Here is a 20473-nt window from a genome sequence, read left to right on the forward strand (position 1 = left end):
ACTGTACCAGTATGACAGCATAACAAGGTCACGGAGTGATGACTCGATCCATGACACTGCCTCTAATGAGGGAGTGAGTTTTACGCCGCTTTTAGCAATATTTCAGCAATATCATGGCGGGGGACACCACAAATGGGCTCCACACATTGTACCCATGTGGGGAATCGAACCCGGGTCTTCAGCATGACGAACTAACACTTTAACCACTAGGCTACCCCACTGCCCTTTGCCTCCAATGACAAGCATGAGCTGCTGATAAATCCAAGAGTTCTTTCCGAGGAAACCTGTGTGAATATTGCCTAATTTAAACAATATTTCAGCAATATTAAAGGCATACTGCAGTCTGGACACAACCTAATTTGGGAGACCAATTCAGTACAGAATCAACTGTCTGGACAGAGTGAGTGAGTGAGTTTAGTTTTACGCCACTTTTAGCAATATTCCAGCAATATCACGGCGGGGGACACCAGAAATGGGCTTAACACATTGTGCCCATGTGGGGAATCGAACCCTGGTCTTCGAAGTGACGAGCCAACGCTTTAACCACTAGGCTACCCCACCGCCCCGTCTGGACAGAGTATCACACAGTCAACCTAAAGCTTGTGACAATTAAATATCCAGTTCTTACAACCAGCTGTAAGTTCTGGGAGTGAACTGGATCTAGAATGGTTCATGGACCTGTAAACTTTCAAGTTTCACTTACTTAGACATGGTACTGATGTGAGGTAGGACCCTCGCTGGATGTCGATGGAGATACGGAGAATCTCGGAGGACATTGATGGAGTTAACAGTGGAACATGGAGGGCTACAGGCATGTCTCTAACTTCACCTGCAGACAGATTAGAAACATCAACTAACATACCACAGTAAATGTTGTGATAGATAAAATATGTCTTCCATCCAACCAAAGTCAAAAGGCTTTACAAATATACAAGAAACTAATTTTCAAACAACTCACATTTTTCATCTACATATCTCTGCATTTCTTTGGCAAACTCCTGAAAAACAATTGGAAAAGCTGGCTTTGATGAAAGTCATTCAAGTAAGATTAAGGATTAAAATGGATGCTGTACATTTACCAATGATTAAAAGTAGTGGAGGAATCTGGAACTGGCACACACAAACAATGATCCTGGTAACAAGGGGACACAACCCTGCACACTCAACTGTTGAGCCAAGGACAGAACCTGGACAGACATTCTTAGTCCTCACATATTCACTTTCTCCATGCCCTTTATGTATTAAGCCGCACATACACATACACACGCATGCACGTCGTCATATGAGCGAAATATTCTCAAGCACGACGTTAAACCCAATTTCACCTCACCTCACCTTTATGTATTAACACTCATTTAATTAGGAAACAGTAACTGTTTGGCATGTTCAGTTAAAAGAAGATTACATATTAATTGATACAGTCCTGTGGCATGTCAAACATACATCAATTGGCCGTGTTTCATGACCTTAAATAACCATGAAATAAAAGAACCATGGTGAATTGTTGGATGGCACTAAATGTTGCTGATTTTGTCCACGAAGACTGACTGACTGACTGAGTTTTGGTTTTACGCCGCTTTTAGCAATATTCCAGCAACATCACAGCGGGGGACACCAGAAATGGGCATCACACATTGTACCCATGTGGGGATTCGAACCCGGGTCTTCGGCGTGACAAGCCAACGCTTTAACCACTTGGCTACCCCACCGCCCCTGTCCATGAAGAAGTCTACATTGAAATGAAACATAAAAGAGTATGCGACGGTCAGCATCCATTGTTCATCACAAATCAACATAATATGGACACCATTTCCATACCTTCAGCTTGATGTGGGTCCTCACTTCTATTGTCTGCATAAGGAGTTTTTCAATCGACAGCTGGTCACTCTGAAATAGTCAACACCTCAAGTAAGGTTTCAGTAGAGAACTAGCCCCGCCCTTAGCTCAGCTTCTCTGGGTATTGCACTTTGTGAGTGGTCAAGTAATTATTGCTTAATGCATAGAAAAACTGGCAGTTATTTATGTCAATAAACCAGGGCCACATTTCACAAAGCTATCGCAACGCCATGACTTCCTACCTCCTATACTGTAACACAGACTTACGACAGTCGTAGCGCTAAGATAGCTTTGTGAAACGGGGCCCTGGTGAATTGACCAATCAGACACCTAGATTCCATAGCCAGACACAGTGACAGTTTGTTCCATTCAAATCCCGGAACTACTTGGGAGAGTGAGATCCAGCTGTACCTAGATCTGTCATGTAAACTGACTGCTATACACAGGGTAAGTGTCCTCACCTTGATTGCCAGTCCCACTTTGTTGCTGTCGTCCGGCGACATGGGTGGACTGTGACTGATCTGCAGCGGCTTTCCATCATCGTCATCACACACGTGGACACTCAGCTTAAACACTGCAGAGAATACACCTATACACATACAACATAGGGTAACATAGGGCAACCGATACTTCAAATATACACAGGTTCCTTCATCAATGTTTTAGTTATAATCATCATGATTTATTTCTAGTGACTGACTGACTGAGTTTGGTTTGATGCCGCTTTTAGCAATATTCCAGCAACATCACGGCAGGGGACATCAGAAATGGGCTTCACACATTGTACACATGTGGGGATTCGAACCCGGGTCTTCGGCGTGACGAGCCAACGCTTAAACCACTAGGCTACCCCAAAGCCCTTATTTCTAGTGAGTGAGTTGGGTTTTATGACGCTTTTAGCAATATTCCAGCAATATTATGTTGGGGACACCAGAAATGGGCTTCACACATTGTACCCAGGTGGGGAATTGAACCCAGGCCTTCGGCGTGATGAGCGAACACTTTAACCACTAGGCTACTCCACCACCCCTGATATTTTTCTAAGCATTACAACAAGAGTTTACAGTAACAAGCAATACTACAAAGGTGCAGGTAGGGAATAATGAAAAGACTGAAAATCTGTGCACATACCTGTCCCATCCTTATCTTTCTTGAGTTGATCCCTGTAGCAGAAACGTAAACTGTGGTGAAACATTCACAGACATAAATCTACAGAGCCACATGTCACAAGTCACATGACACATTCAAGAATATCTCATGTCAGCTTGCTGATGGGGTTAACTTCTTTGGTCATATGAACAAGGCATCCGACTTCGGATTAGAAGGTCCATGGTTCGAATCCAAGCACGGGACTTGCATGATTTAAAAGTGTGTTATAACTTAACAAGTTGGAGAGAGTGATATATTTACAAAATGACCCCATGAAAATTCACTAGCCAGTCGGCCCAGCGACTGTGGAGATTTACTGGCCCAATTGGATTTTTACTAGCCACGGGCTAGCGGGTTAGTGGCTATTTCGCACACTGCTCCCACGTGGCTCGGGACGTGCCTTCCGTTGACAGGGGAGTATGCAGCAGGACGTGGAGTCATCCCACAAATGACATCCTTACCTGGTCAGCTTGCTGACGGGGTTAACCTCGTTTGCGTCCAATTTCGGATCAGAAGGTCCGTGGTTCAAATCCCAGCACAGGACTGGGAAATGTTATGGCCTCTACACATGCATGATTCTGTGTGTTGCAGGTACTGGTCCAGCCTTAAGTTGGTCATAATGCCAGCCAACTGATATACAAAGCCACAGTCGGAAACATGGACATGATGGATGCCCTACTTAGACAAAGTACACTGATTCCAAGCTGTCCTTGTTGTCCCCTAAAGCCAAACAGGCAGGGTAACAACAAGTTCCATCTTTTAACATCTATTGCACTTACAACAAGTGTTTGTCACTGATATGGCAATGTCCCCCGGCGCTAAACAATGGAATACTTGTAACACATTTACTACTTTTTTTCTTTTTTAAAATTTTTTTTTGGGGTGTGTGTGTCACATACAAGATACCTGAAATGACTGCTGCCTGTATAATCACCCAATGTAGGCTGTCACCAAATTTGAAGACATTGGGTACCACAGTTCATGAGATATAACATAAACAAGAGTTTCAAAAGTGGTCAAAGTGCGTGGCAACCTTGAAAATGGTCACCAAAATCGACTGCTGTCTGTGTAAGCCCCCAATGTAGGCTGTCACCAAATTTGAAGACATTGGGTACAATAGTTCATGAGATATCACATTAACAAGAGTTTCAAAAGCGTACGTGTCATGGTCACCAAAATCAACTGCTGTCTGTGTAATCCCCCGATGTAGGCTGTCACAAAGTTTGAAGACATTGGGTACAACACTTCATGAGATATCGCGTTAACAAGAGTTTCAAAAGTGGTCAAAGTGTCGTGGCAACCTTGAAAATAAGGTCAAGGTCACCAAACTCGACTGCTGTCTGGGTAATCCCCCAATGTAGGCTGTCACCAAATTTGAAGACATTGGATACAACAGTTCATGAGATATCACCTTTACAAGAATCGGGACGTATGTATGTACGGACGCCGCTGAATACATAGTCCCTGTTCCGCGTTGCGGCAGGTGACAACAGAGCAGGGAATTCAACTACTGTCATTCCTCTTTCTACTCTATCCACTCCACCAGGGAGGTACTTCACTGACTTGGATTCACGGTTGGTTCACTCTAGCCATAGTCACATCAGCATGCATAAACACTCACCTCCAGTATGAGATCTGCAGGCTCTTGCTGAGTGTGTATTCTTCCACTCGAACACTGTCACCAAGTCGATTTCGTATCAGTCGCTGGGTCTAAAGAAAACGTTTGATGAGAACCATTTTGATACCCGAATATAAGTCTAAAAGTGGTATTTCTCCAAACATGCAACATACATGTATGTTTCAGATTGATATAATGTTACAACGTGACTAATGAGCAGGTTGAGAGATTTTATTTTGTCAATCATGAGACTAAGAATCGACACACATATATATGACTGCAATGAAAGAGTTAATTGCCCTTAGACCAACAATTGAAACAAATGAGTTTGTTTGCTGCAATGCAAGAGCCCAATGAAAAAAATCCAAGGGGAGATAACCCTTTAGGACGTATCAATTGTCTCCCCTTACATATGCTCACACCATAATTGAGACACTCACCTGGGAATGAAGCACTTCCAGCTGCAGTGACTGGCAAAAGGAATCTGAAGTCTGGTTAAGGAAGATTAGCAATTTGTACAACACCTCCGTGATGATGTGTTCATAGTGAAAATATCGTGTCACACTAGCCATCATACATACATTACCTGCGGCCATACAGATCTCTATGAAAATATCCCCATATTTAGAGAAACTTCAGATCTTAGACGTCGATTGAAATCATTATCAGACTATAAACCTTTGATAAAACCCTCCTACACAGAAGCAAAACAATATCCTGTAAACAATAGGCACTTGATAAACCTCCCTTTAAATGGAAAGCAATAAAATGTACCACAAACCAATCTTGCAGCCACCATCCCCTTCCATCCAACACCACTTTACCCATCAAACCATAACCTGATACAGACCTCAAACCATAGATAAAAGGCTTATTTATCTGAATAAACTACAATCTTTCATCCTCCCAACCTACCAGCCACCACCCTGAACCTGATATAGACCTCAAGCCTCTGACAATTATGATGTAAACAAATTGCTCATGGACATATTCATCCACAATCTGTTCTCACAGTACAACAGAAGGATACGCAGAACCTTGTAGAGGTCGTGTAGGGGCTTGTCGTTGTCAAGGAGACGATTCTGTGCCAGCTGATGGATGTAGTGGATCTGATGCAGAAAATTCAACATCATAAGAAATTACAATGTTGTTTTTTTGGCGGGGGGTTTATGTTTTTATTTCCCCAAATGTAAGGTTGTACAGTATGATTACATCATATGGCATAATAATGTACACAGTTCTTACAGCACCATATTTCTAGACAGTTTTTATGCAGTCTAATGGAACAGTTATTACATTGAGATTCAAGACTGAACATTTTACCATGAACATTCAATGTAAAATGTTACCTGTCAAAAGTTGCAAAGAGAGTATGGAAGGATGACCAATATTTATAAAAGGCTGAAAATTGGCATTTTGAAAAGTCAAGAAACTTCGTCACTTTGTAATACAATGTAATTAGAAATTACAAAGCTATTACATTGTTTTGAGGTAAACAAACCACGGCACTATTTTTCCTAATCCACCGATATTATGTAAGTAACATAGCAACACACTTTCATGAAATATTAAGCATTAATTCTTAATCCATAATTAAAACTCACACATTTTAACATAAATAATACAACAGTCACAGCACAGGCCAGATTTGAATATGATGACTGAATTGTAAAAAGGGAAATTTATTGAATCATTCAATGAATGTTATAAACTGTTGATTCCCAATGAAGCACTTACCTGCAGTGAGTGAACCAGAGACTTCCCATCTGAAACACAGGCATCATCGTGAGGAACTAACAGTTATATCACAAGACCTTATACTAAACTATGCAAACACCATTTTAATATCAACAGTTTATCAAAATCAGAGAGGATCAGAATGTTGTCAAGGAGAAACACACGCTTACCTCCTGTTTCATGATCTTCTACCAGAATGTCAATATCTAGCAATCGCCACGGTATTGTAGGGCTATCACCCATCAAGGTCAAGGTCACCTGTAAATCAACCATTGATCACAATCTCTATCAAACAGTAAGCAATATTTGTAAATAGCAGCAATATTTGTAAATAGCAGCAATATTTGTACATAGCAGCAATATTTGTAAATAGCAGCAATATTTGTAAATAGCAGCAATATATTTGTAAATAGCAGCAATATTTGTACATAGCAGCAATATTTGTACATAACAGCAATACTTGTACATAGCAGCAATATTTGTAACATGTTATAATTAAAACAACAATCTTTTCATTCTGATTAGTTAGCATGGAGAGAAATCATCCAAAATTAGCAGGGACAAGTGTTCAATTATTCACATGTTTACTTCACTTTGGTTCTAAAACTGCTGAAACACAAAGACTCACCTCAAACTCATGTTCCACAAGGAATTTCACCCTGCCATTTTCTGAAACCAGAAACAGGCATTGGTTGAACTGAGTACATTACTCATAGAACTCATTGGCTCATATAATTCACGTAGCCATAACTCTACATGTGCCAGAGCAACTTCATAACCCATTCTCTACAGAGGTCTTTGACTTCGCAAATCTTTCACTTCTGTAAACTTGAAATGATCTAAAATGTTTGTAGTGACACTTTGTTTTGTGAACTTGATATACTGAGAGAAACAAATAAAGGATCACATGAAAATCCAAGCCTTCCTTTAATATTTTCCAGTTTTCATCAGCTTTGAATAGGGCTGTGGTGATGAAAACTGGACTGACTGACTGACTGAGTTTGGTTTTACGCCGCTTTTAGCAATATTCCAGCAACATCACGGCGGGGAACACCAGAAATGGGCTTCACACATAGTACCCATGTGGGGATTCGAACCCGGGTCTTCTGAGTGACGAGCCAAGCTTTAACCACTTGGCTACCTCACCGCCCCTGATGAAAACTGGAAAATATTAAAGGAACACTTGCATTTTCATGTGATCCTTTATTTGTTTCTCTCAGTATATTTCAGACTTCAACATACCCCTTTAACTGTGATGAGCCTTTTTTCAAAGTGTACAATCATTAAACCATATTGTTCTTTATCACACATTCTGATGCTGGACACCATGAGCTTTATCCAGGTAGTCCACAGTTTGTTTGTGATGCTGGACACCATGAGCTTTATCCAGGGAGTCCACAGTTTGTTTGTTTGTGATGCTGGACACCATGAGCTTTATCCAGGTAGTCCACAGTTTGTTTGTGATGCTGGACACCATGAGCTTTATCCAGGTAGTCCACAGTTTGTTTGTGATGCTGGACACCATGAGCTTTATCCAGGGAGTCCACAGTTTGTTTGTTTGTGATGCTGGACACCATGAGCTTTATCCAGGGAGTCCACAGTTTGTTTGGTTGTGATGCTGGACACCATGAGCTTTATCCAGGTAGTCCACAGTTTGTTTGTTTGTGATGCTGGACACCATGAGCTTTATCCAGGTAGTCCACAGTTTGTTTGTTTGTGATGCTGGACACCATGAGCTTTATCCAGGGAGTCCACAGTTTGTTTGTCTGTGATGCTGGACACCATGAGCTTTATCCAGGGAGTCCACAGTTTGTTTGGTTGTGATGCTGGACACCATGAGCTTTATCCAGGTAGTCCACAGTTTGTTTGGTTGTGATGCTGGACACCATCAGCTTTATCCAGGTAGTCCACAGTTTGTTTGTTTGTGATGCTGGACACCATGAGCTTTATCCAGGGAGTCCACAGTTTGTTTGTTTGTGATGCTGGACACCATGAGCTTTATCCAGGGAGTCCACAGTTTGTTTTGTTTGTGATGCTGGACACCATGAGCTTTATCCAGGTAGTCCACAGTTTGTTTGTTTGTGATGCTGGACACCATGAGCTTTATCCAGGGAGTCCACAGTTTGTTTGTTTGTGATGCTGGACACCATGAGCTTTATCCAGGTAGTCCACAGTTTGTTTGTGATGCTGGACACCATGAGCTTTATCCAGGTAGTCCACAGTTTGTTTGTTTGTGATGCTGGACACCATGAGCTTTATCCAGGTAGTCCACAGTTTGTTTGTTTGTGATGCTGGACACCATGAGCTTTATCCAGGGAGTCCACAGTTTGTTTGGTTGTGATGTTGGACACCATGAGCTTTATCCAGGGAGTCCACAGTTTGTTTTGTTTGTGATGCTGGACACCATGAGCTTTATCCAGGAGTCCACAGTTTGTTTGTTTGTGATGCTGGACACCATGAGCTTTATCCAGGTAGTCCACAGTTTGTTTGTTTGTGATGCTGGACACCATGAGCTTTATCCAGGGAGTCCACAGTTTGTTTGTTTGTGATGCTGGACACCATGAGCTTTATCCAGGTAGTCCACAGTTTGTTTGTTTGTGATGCTGGACACCATGAGCTTTATCCAGGGAGTCCACAGTTTGTTTGTTTGTGATGCTGGACACCATGAGCTTTATCCAGGTAGTCCACAGTTTGTTTGTTTGTGATGCTGGACACCATGAGCTTTATCCAGGTAGTCCACAGTTTGTTTGTTTGTGATGCTGGACACCATGAGCTTTATCCAGGTAGTCCACAGTTTGTTTTTTTTGATGCTGGACACCATGAGCTTTATCCAGGTAGTCCACAGTTTGTTTGTTTGTGATGCTGGACACCATGAGCTTTATCCAGGTAGTCCACAGTTTGTTTGTTTGTGATGCTGGACACCATGAGCTTTATCCAGGTAGTCCACAGTTTGTTTTGTTGTGATGCTGGACACCATGAGCTTTATCCAGGTAGTCCACAGTTTGTTTGGTTGTGATGCTGGACACCATGAGCTTTATCCAGGTAGTCCACAGTTTGTTTGTTTGTGATGCTGGACACCATGAGCTTTATCCAGGGAGTCCACAGTTTGTTTGTTTGTGATGCTGGACACCATGAGCTTTATCCAGGAGTCAACAGTTTGTTTGTGATGTTGGACACCATGAGCTTTATCCAGGGAGTCCACAGTTTGTTTGTGATGCTGGACACCATGAGCTTTATCCAGGGAGTCCACAGTTTGTTTGTGATGTTGGACACCATGAGCTTTATCCAGGTAGTCCACAGTTTGTTTGTTTGTGATGCTGGACACCATGAGCTTTATCCAGGTAGTCCACAGTTTGTTTGTTTGTGATGCTGGACACCATGAGCTTTATCCAGGGAGTCCACAGTTTGTTTGTTTGTGATGCTGGACACCATGAGCTTTATCCAGGTAGTCCACAGTTTGTTTGTGATGCTGGACACCATGAGCTTTATCCAGGGAGTCCACAGTTTGTTTGGTTGTGATGCTGGACACCATGAGCTTTATCCAGGGAGTCCACAGTTTGTTTGTTTGTGATGCTGGACACCATGAGCTTTATCCAGGTAGTCCACAGTTTGTTTGTCTGTGATGCTGGACACCATGAGCTTTATCCAGGAGTCCACAGTTTGTTTGTTTGTGATGCTGGACACCATGAGCTTTATCCAGGAGTCCACAGTTTGTTTGTTTGTGATGCTGGACACCATGAGCTTTATCCAGGTAGTCCACAGTTTGTTTTTGTGATGCTGGACACCATGAGCTTTATCCAGGGAGTCCACAGTTTGTTTGTTTGTGATGCTGGACACCATGAGCTTTATCCAGGTAGTCCACAGTTTGTTTGTGATGCTGGACACCATGAGCTTTATCCAGGGAGTCCACAGTTTGTTTGTTTGTGATGCTGGACACCATGAGCTTTATCCAGGTAGTCCACAGTTTGTTTGTGATGCTGGACACCATGAGCTTTATCCAGGGAGTCCACAGTTTGTTTGTTTGTGATGCTGGACACCATGAGCTTTATCCAGGTAGTCCACAGTTTGTTTGTGACGCTGGACACCATGAGCTTTATCCAGGGAGTCCACAGTTTGTTTGGTTGTGATGTTGGACACCATGAGCTTTATCCAGGGAGTCCACAGTTTGTTTGTTTGTGATGCTGGACACCATGAGCTTTATCCAGGGAGTCCACAGTTTGTTTGTTTGTGATGCTGGACACCATGAGCTTTATCCAGGGAGTCCACAGTTTGTTTGTTTGTGATGCTGGACACCATGAGCTTTATCCAGGGAGTCCACAGTTTGTTTGTTTGTGATGCTGGACACCATGAGCTTTATCCAGGGAGTCCACAGTTTGTTTGGTTGTGATGCTGGACACCATGAGCTTTATCCAGGGAGTCCACAGTTTGTTTGTGACGCTGGACACCATGAGCTTTATCCAGGTAGTCCACAGTTTGTTTGTTTGTGATGCTGGACACCATGAGCTTTATCCAGGGAGTCCACAGTTTGTTTGGTTGTGATGCTGGACACCATGAGCTTTATCCAGGTAGTCCACAGTTTGTTTGTGATGCTGGACACCATGAGCTTTATCCAGGTAGTCCACAGTTTGTTTGTTTGTGATGCTGGACACCATGAGCTTTATCCAGGTAGTCCACAGTTTGTTTGGTTGTGATGCTGGACACCATGAGCTTTATCCAGGTAGTCCACAGTTTGTTTGTGATGCTGGACACCATGAGCTTTATCCAGGGAGTCCACAGTTTGTTTGTTTGTGATGCTGGACACCATGAGCTTTATCCAGGGAGTCCACAGTTTGTTTGTTTGTGATGCTGGACACCATGAGCTTAATCCAGGTAGTCCACAGTGTGTTTGGTTGTGATGCTGGACACGATGAGCTTTATCCAGGTAGTCCACAGTTTGTTTGTTTGTTGTGTGTTCAACGCCGCACTCAGCAATATTCCAGCTATATGGCGGCAGTCTGTAAATAATCGTGTCTGGCACTATTTCCTTTACAAGTCTTGGGACTAGTCACAAATCCTGTGTAATTGATTCACTTTTACTTTCAAACTTATGTCTCTCCAACATGACTCTCTATGTGTAAGTTGAGACGTGCTGTGGTGCAGGACTGACCTATCTTGAGTCTCCTCATCTGTGGGGGCAGCTCGCTGGATACCAGACGGTACTGGATGACCTGGTTCAGACGGTCCAGCGTCTGCTTCTTCTCCTGGGGAGTGATGGGATCCGGTGGCACAATCTTGTCCTGCAGGTAGGGAAACACAACTAAACATAGGGGAGCTGTACAGTGTCTGAAATAATCTTAACTCACAATAAGGCTGGGGATTCTTAAATGTAACTAGACCTCCTTGAAAGGTGTTGACACGCATTACTAAATACATGATTCAGTTGATAAAAAACATTGTAAATCATGGGATACAGCCATAACCAGATGCCTAGCAACAACATGCTCCACACAAAAGTAGAGACTCCCATATCACTATTTTGTTAATGGGAATTTGGGGCTTGTAAGCTCCACTTCTGAATCTGTTCCCAAGGTGAACCAGAAGGCAAAAATCACACCACTCGGAATCAATTCAGTCACACTTTGAGTACAGCAAATGTTTTTCTTGGTACAAGCCATTTTAAACAACCTGCTTCACACATTCCACCTGTATGGAGACAGGTTGATGGCATGGTAACATGCAATGTACAGCCAGTCTTACCCTGATGCAGGTTGGGAGGCGGGGGTATGTCCCTGTCGTGAGGACATCGATGGCACACGGCAGAGAGAAACTGGGCAGCCTGGAGCAACAGAGTCAATACTGATGGCTAGTGAGCATGCTGAACAATACAGCTAAATCATGGAATGTGGAATTAATCTTCTGTGGTCCAGACAGTCAGGTGCTTGATAGTAATGATAGCAGAGTCAGTAAGCATGATGACAGCCATCCACATCACTATGTAACCACCTGAACATGCTGATGGACCTGGCATTTATATCATTCATAGAATTCTTCAACATACATCTTCAGGAATCATAACTAAGAACCTAATGTGGAAAGTATCTTCTGGATGAAATCAATGGGTGAATTCTGTTTCACACTGCAATAGACGATACCACTGCAATGTGTAATAATTAGATAATGTTTGTTTTATTGTTTTTCAATGCCGCATTCGGCAGTTTTCCAGCAATATGTCTCTAAATAATTGAATCTGGACCTGATAATCCAGTGATTGACATCATGAGCAATGGTCTATCCAAATGGGATACGATAACATGCTTCAGATCAGTCAGCAAGCCTGACCACCCAATCACCTCTTACGACAAGGCAAGTCACTGAAGGCAAGTCTAATCAAGATCTTCACAGGTCTAATAGAGGATGCACAAGGTAAACAAGTGACAAATGAAAACAAGTTAACAATGAGTTACATATGCTATACAAATTACCAAGTTGCAGCCTGACTACCCAATACTCATTGTAGTCACCTCTTACGACAAGCAAATGATGACTACCCTGAAAGTCAGTTAGGCAGGTCATGGTGAGACTGATGACCCAAATTAATGAAAGCATGCATAGTTCCTTGTATTGAGTGTACTGACCGGGCAGTGACGAGTGTCTCCCTGGCTACTTTAGCCAGCTGGTCAGCCGTGTCCACGAAGAAGAAAGACTGTTGCTCCAGGAAGTTGCAGATGTCCTGTTGGGGAGAAGACATATATTACAGAGTCTGAGTGTGTATACGTCTCTGTGTGTCTGTTTTTTAACATTACACTCAGTAACTCAGTGTCAAGCTTAATGTCAGTGGCCTGTAAATGATCATTGAGAACAGACAATCCAGTGGCGTATGTTATGAGCAATGATCCACACCGTCAAGGTCCCCCGGCAGAAGGTTGGATAGCTGTTGTCAGGATACTGCTAGCAAATCATGTGTATCATTCATCCTACATGGGACACTACTTACTGTGCATTTGTCTACTTTGCTTGCTGAAGTCGCCCATTTTACCAGTGCCAGAAGTCTCACAAACAACTGACGGGTACGATTGGCAAATTGGAATATCTCAATTTTCCTGAAACAACAAATGAGCAAAGTGTTTGATTTGATTGATTGTTGTTTAACGCAGCACTCAGCAATATTCCAGCTATATTGCGTCGGTCTGTAAATAATCGAATCTGGACCAGACAATCCTGTATCAACAACACAAGCATTGATCTACGTAATTGGGATACGATGACATGTGTCAACCAAGTCAGCAAGCCTGACCACCCGATCCCGTTAGTCGCCTCTTACGACAAGCTGAAGACCAATTCTAACCCAGATCTTCATGGGTATGTAAAGGATTTTGTAACTACTACAGGTAACCTTGTTTCTCTATACTTCATCATGAAATAAGACAATGACCGATTAATTCAAACCAGCATTGCATTTCAACAACTTACTGAGCTATTAACAATAATTTCAAAATTCTGACACTCCATAAAAATATCTAAAGGACATTAAGCATCAAATGAAAATTTCACTTTCAGTTCACTTTTCCATGGATAAAACAAACTTACCTGTCCATATCTGTCTTTCGTGGCAACCTGAAGGAAACAGTGCATCAGGTAAAACACTTTATCAAATGATATTAGCATGACTTGCACTTGATGAATAAAAACAGGACTGAATTAATCTTTAACATGTCTACACATAAAAGTCCCTCTGTTTACCATTACATGCTGTAAGTAGTCATGATCATGTAGTACCAAACTCAACCACATAGATGTGGTGGGGTAGCCTTGTGGTCAAAGCAAGAAATCCCAAGTTCAATTCCCCACATGGGTTCAATGTGTAAAGCTCATTTCATAGTGTTCATTTGTTTTCAAAATTCATTCCTTCAGTGAATTGTCAACATAGATTTCATTTGTGTTTATTGTTCAATGCTGCACTCAGCAGTATTCCACTTATACATAAATAATCAAATCTGGGTCCCACAATCCAATGACTGATATAATGAACATCAATTGATACATGTAATTACAATACTGTGAGGTGCAATCAAAGAAATCTACAACCCTGACCCCTGATCCATTTAGTACCTTCTCACAACAACCAACTCCCCACAGGTATATTATTTCAAAAATGAAAGTGAGTAACTTACAGCTCTGATAAGATACTGAGTTCATGGTGTGTCCTCTGCAGACTATAGTCTATGAGTGTAGCTAGTGAGATGGTCCCTGCCCCACCCGGGTTTCCTTGAGCAACCGCCATCTCTGTCTGGGGCATGCTCTTCCACGTCACCTACTGGACACAGCTGAAACAAAGTACACAGTAAAGGACTGTCAGATTAATGCTACTTTCAATATGATTCACTTAACATTACAACCTAATGAGAGAAAAAGCTTAAAGTGGCAGGTAACAGATGATCTTGTATCCCAGTAGTTTTGTATCCACTGCATCATATTCTTAACTGGTAAGAGTGGTTGTTTTGTTACTTTTTTAGTTTTAGGTTGTCTTGTAATCAGGCTTGTTTATATTCATGGATCTTTTAGCACCCTTTTATTATTTCAAAAGAAATTTGAAACACTGACTTCATATATTTAGTAGAAGGGTAGAATTTTTTGTTTCCAATTAAGCATTTGAGAGTGTATCTACTTCAAGAGTTTTGAAAATACTTTTTGACACTGTTGACAATTCCATAAAATTCTAAAAAGGAAGAAGTAACCAGGTTTGTTTATATTCATGGATCATTTAGCATCTCTTTATTATTTCAAAATACAACTTGAAAATCTGACTTCATATATAGTATGACCAGAAATTATTGAGAATTTTAGGAATATGTTTAATTGGATTTCTAGTATAAACAACCTTGACCAGCTATCAAGTGCTTGGTTTCATTCAAGAGAGACAACTCCGTTAATCCTTTGTCATTAGTTTGTGAAGAGTTATCCCCCTTTGTTTACTTGCTAGCAGACGACATTTTCAGTGATCCTCAGTATGGATGATTTAGAGAAGAGGAAGTTGATTTTAGAGTATTATAACAAGGACATCAGATCAGCTAAAGTGATTTCAAGTAAAACAGGCATCCCTTTATCCACTGTTTATCGTGTTTTGAAAATTTTGCAAATGGATATAGCATTGAGCACCAGGGAGGCGCAGGTAGGCCCAGAAAATTGACTGTCTGTGACAGGAGGCGGCTTAGTATTCTTGTTTCTAAAAACAAACGAAGGAGTTTAGAAAACTTAAGGCTGGATATGATTGATAGAGGAACTGTGGCTGTCTGTAAGGAGACAAATAGAACTGAGCTGCATGCAATGGGTTGGCAAAAATGTCGAGGAATTCCATCACCGATCATGAAACCTGAACAAAAGGAGCGAAGGTTGAACTGGTGCTTACAGCATAGAAATTTTAACTGGGACAATGTGATTTTCTCAGATGAAAGTTCTGCATGTCTGTTTCCTAATACACTGAAATTCTGGACCAAACAAACTGAAAAACCTTTGTATCAGCGCCCAAAGTACAGTCCGAAATTTAACGTGTGGGGTGACATATCTGTGTTAGGGGCAACACCCCTCTGTGTATTTGAAGGGAATATGAACAGTGAGCGGTACACAAATATTCTCGTGGGACATTTACTTCCATCTGCTCACGTGTTCTATGGAAATTTTTGGATTTTCCTGCAGGACAATGATCCAAAATATCGTTCAAAGCATTCACAGGCCTGGTTTCGGACCCAAAATATGACATTATTAGATTGGCCAAGCTATAGCCCCGACCTAAATCCAATAGAAAATGTTTGGGGACTTATGAAGGAAAGTGTCAATAAGAACAATCTGATAAATATTGCTAAAATGAAAGACTGACTGACTGAGTTGAGTTTTACGCCGCTTTTAGCAATATTCCAGCAATATCACGGAGGGGGACACCAGAAATGGGCTTAACACATTGTGCCCATGTGGGGAATCGAACCCGGGTCCTCGGCGTGACGAGCCAACGCTTTAACCACTAGGCTACCCCACCGCCCTAAAATGAAAGAAGAGGTGGTCCGATATTGGGACAGCATGGACCACGACTTTCTAACTTCTTTGATCAGTAGTATGCCCCGCCGCATTGAAGCCTGCATTGCTGCCCATGGTGACTTGACAAAATACTAACTGTTCACCTGTCTTTGAATCTGGAGTTATGTTCTACTATTATTCACATTTGATACGTGAGTAATGAGTGAATTTTTTTTTAAAATTACAATCTTTAAATTCTCAATAATTTCTGGTTGTACTGTATTTAGTAGAAGACTTATTTAAAGGGTAGGATTTTCTGTTGGCACTATGATATGTCAACATTACAGTTGTCTCAAAGTATTCTCCAGTCCTAAACATGTACTTCCAGCACAACCTTACTGTAAGACAATATCAATCTCACAATTCGGTAAACAAGGCATTACAAGATGGAAGTCACCACTTGCTCTGAGTTCAGCATGTTATAGGTCTATTGCCTTAAACACTGTCACACTTAACATTGAAGGAACATTAAACTGATTTGTCTGTTGAGGAGTAACAGCAGTGTTCACGAATAGCGTCTGACCCTCTGACAAATCCGGTAGATTCGCTAACGGTCCAATAGAAGTCTACAACCCACCGGCCCCAGTGTCCCAACTGTATATTTCACAATGACTTTGACTGAAGTTGTTATATGTGACATGTGACAGTTGTTTCCTGTTTATTGATGTTTGTTAAAAATTTCAATGCCAATTATAAGAAATGTTTAATCTGAAATGTGAGTTTAATTTTATTCTATGGGTCCTGTGAATTTTCAATGGGTCAGACAGACATCTGAAACTTACAGGACCCAATGTCCTGTTACTTTGAAAAACCATTCGTGAACACTGTAACAGGCAATTTCATCAACATCAAGCCAAGAAGTGAATGGAGTCATGTGACTGCCACATATTTACCTTGTTATTCCAAAATGTGCAATGTTTTATTGATGATTTGTGTTGATGTTTCACTAGTGTTAAAAAAAATACAGTTAGCCATCAAAACTCGTAAAGGCCTGGTCATAATGGGACAATAACTGGGTCAGATGCCCCTACACTTAAAAAGCATAAATTAACAAGAAAACTTAGAATGAGTGTGAAGCAGAGACAGCTTTTGAACAAGCTTCTAAAACTAAATCACAAATTTGTGTTTCCGTGTTATTCCTTCTTCACATTGGTTCAGTGTTCACGAATAGCGTCTGACCCTCTGACAAATCCGGCAGATTCACCAACGGTCCGATAGAAGTCTACAACCCACCGGCCCCAGTGTCTGACTGTATATTTCACAATGACTTTGACTGAAGTTGTTATATGTGACATGTGACAGTTGTTTCCTGTTTATAAATCTAATGTATGTTAATAATTTTGATGCTAATTATAAGAAATGTTTAATCTGAAATATGTGTTTAATTGTATTCTATGGGTCCTGTGAATTTTCAATGGGTCAGACAGACATCTGAAACTTACAGGACCCAATGTCCTGTTACTTTGAAACACCATTCGTGAACACTGTGGTTGGTAGATAAATATATGGCATTGTATGTCAAGTTGTTTATCTGCTGTGTTGAACCATGGATATCTCAAAGTATTTATGCGGGTCCCTCTATACGGACACTGACTGTATATAATACTAAGAAGAAATCCGGGTACTGACACTGCAGGATATGCATTGACACAGGACCAAGTTACAAAAGTCCCCTAGGTTTAGCATGGTTTATATCACATGGATATAGATCATGCATCTGGCTGAGGAGCATAATCTCTATGAAACTGGGATTAAAACAGATGCTGATACAAGAAGAGATATTTAAGCCTGCATTGCTCATTCTGTGTAGGGATTTGGCTGTCCAATCTGGTCATGTCTCCAGGCAAGGTAGAAACTAGAATGCATCTAATAAAAAAAAAACATCAGATCAGCAAAAAGTCATCAGTGTTACCAAAATCAACTACTGACGGTCTAGTGAAAACAGTTACTTACATTTCTATTAAAGATAATAATGAAACTTGTTGTAGTATTCATGCTTTTTGTAAGTTACAATGATTCGCCTTTGGTCCATATATTTACTCACAACGTAAATATTGTCATGATCATTTTCATCCATGAATTCTATTTTGACAAGTGTATTTCCACCATATTTTGATACAGAATACAACATCCTGAAAGTTTCAGTTGCACATCACTGAATCAGCAGGTAAGTTGGAGCTAAAGGATAATTTCCAATCAATATACATTAGTGGTGTAACGATTTATCGATGGTATTGATGTTTACATCGTCAAATACGCGATACGAGTGCATCGATACAAAAAACATTTAGGCAATATATCAGGATATATAATTTATATATATCGCGAGGGTCCATGATACATCGATGTATCGCCACAAGTGACAATATATCCTGATACAACTTAAATACTACTTAAAGTTGTAAGGAGTATTGCATTAGGAATAGGAAATGAGTCTCTTTGAAATTTTTCTGAACTTCAAAAACAAATTGAATTTTAAAGGAATTTGTTTGTGTCTGTTATCTCTGTTACATGAACAAAGGAGTTGGTGTATAAGTCGCAGAGTGTGAACATTTTACAAACTCTGTGAACTGAGAATAATTGTCTTCAAGTAATTCAAATATGCAGATATGTTTTAGTTGTTTGACAAATAACACTATTTATTTACAACTATGAACGATGGCTTAGCGTTGTTAAGAAAGAGAACAAAGAGAAGATAAAAATAAGAAAGCTGACTTAAGTGATTCTGAATGCTGATATAAATGACATTGAGTTGTTTGTGAAAGCATTGGTGTAGAAACACAACTTCCCAAGGGAAACTTCACTTTCAGATATATATCTATTAGATCAAGGTATACGGAATATGTTTGACTTTCTTAAGCATTAAATGCTGAAACTTTATTAGATGAACATCTTTTTAAGTGTGTGTGAATGGAACATAAGTTCTGCTGTATAACAAATAAAGTTTCAGACATTTTATCTATCATATCTGTTCTGTTATTAGAAATTGTAAAGTTTCAGGATACGTATCGTATCACCACCATTGTATCATGATGATAATCGTCTTGCAGGTGAAAAATACAAGAAATTTACAAAAGCAAAGTACAGTTTTGATCTTTGAGTAATGTTCTGTTTTCACCTGGTGACGTTTCATTGCAGTGCCTTTTTGGCCATAACCAGCTATGTGTAAGCCAGGAGTAAGCCAGCTGAGAGATGTCCTATATCATGTTTATAGTCAAGACATGAACCTGCATCTTGGCTAGGCGTAAGCAGCATTGAAATCTAGGTAGTGCATCTCACGAGTTCATTGACCTTAAAACACTACAATCGATTTACCTAGGTACATATGGGTATAGTACCTTGTACATGGGGCATAAAATAACCTGCAATGACGACTGTAAATATACCTAACCAAAAAGATGGGACTGTTTTGAGTGCTGTGTATGCCAAAATACAATCGTCACGTAGAGACTTTGAAATTATCTAAAACAATATGTCATACCGGCTCATTATACACCTTTCGCTTGTCAACTTGCTAATTATACCAAATGCGGAAACAATACAACAGAAAGATTTGAAACATGTCAAAATAGGCATGGTATGCGTTTTGAAACAATCAAATCGTAACACTATGAGTCTGCTTACGAGGTTTGTGGGACCGAAACAACACAATAAATCATATTTTTAAGTGTTTCTTTATATGTCATGAACTTGACTTACCTACGCTTTCTTGGAGATCCCCTGTGCGCCAATTACGGGGTGCTTTGTCGGCGACATTCAAGTTAATTCAACATAAAGCCGACATTTTAGTTTATCTTTAAAGGGAGATAACTTTCCATTTAACATTTGCTTACCGCGAAAAACATCTACGCCTGTTCCACGACACACATCGGACACGGAAGATTAAAACTAGTACGGCGATTTTGTGCACACAACTGGATTGTTTTTTCATGTTTTAATAGAACATCCTGGTATACCACTACCAGCTGCAGATATGAACCATTTCAGTAACAATAATGAAACAATAGGTTATTAATATCTTAGAAAATGAACCGACATGAATCCCTTTTAACTTAACTCATGCATACTTTATCCCATCAACTAGCA

The 20473-nt window shown here is 40.6% G+C and overlaps 1 protein-coding gene across 3 annotated transcripts in view; it reads right to left on the bottom strand.

Moving 5' to 3' along the window:
• The window catches only part of LOC124290090 (mediator of RNA polymerase II transcription subunit 14-like), a 67272-nt gene extending 47094 nt beyond the window's left edge, over nt 1–20178 (bottom strand). For 2 of the 3 annotated variants that reach the window (XM_046726779.1, XM_046726777.1), the window contains exons 1-18: nt 20087–20178; nt 14491–14643; nt 13907–13933; nt 13314–13419; nt 12955–13049; nt 12077–12155; nt 11487–11616; nt 6969–7009; nt 6511–6598; nt 6341–6369; nt 5634–5712; nt 5044–5087; nt 4607–4695; nt 2968–2999; nt 2298–2425; nt 1819–1887; nt 959–998; nt 704–829 (exon numbers count right to left, since the gene is read on the bottom strand). In XM_046726779.1, the coding sequence (XP_046582735.1) occupies nt 704–829; nt 959–998; nt 1819–1887; nt 2298–2425; nt 2968–2999; nt 4607–4695; nt 5044–5087; nt 5634–5712; nt 6341–6369; nt 6511–6598; nt 6969–7009; nt 11487–11616; nt 12077–12155; nt 12955–13049; nt 13314–13419; nt 13907–13933; nt 14491–14615 (1327 nt within the window). In that variant the 5' untranslated portion in view covers nt 14616–14643; nt 20087–20178. The remainder of the gene's footprint in view (nt 1–703; nt 830–958; nt 999–1818; nt 1888–2297; nt 2426–2967; nt 3000–4606; nt 4696–5043; nt 5088–5633; nt 5713–6340; nt 6370–6510; nt 6599–6968; nt 7010–11486; nt 11617–12076; nt 12156–12954; nt 13050–13313; nt 13420–13906; nt 13934–14490; nt 14644–20086) is intronic. The other variant, XM_046726778.1, reaches the window with a different exon arrangement.
• Between the last annotated feature and the right edge of the window lie 295 nt (nt 20179–20473).

Source organism: Haliotis rubra, unplaced genomic scaffold (assembly GCF_003918875.1).
Source record: "Haliotis rubra isolate DU_JTF1 unplaced genomic scaffold, ASM391887v1 Scf456, whole genome shotgun sequence".
In the NCBI taxonomy this organism is placed as follows: domain Eukaryota; kingdom Metazoa; phylum Mollusca; class Gastropoda; order Lepetellida; family Haliotidae; genus Haliotis; species Haliotis rubra.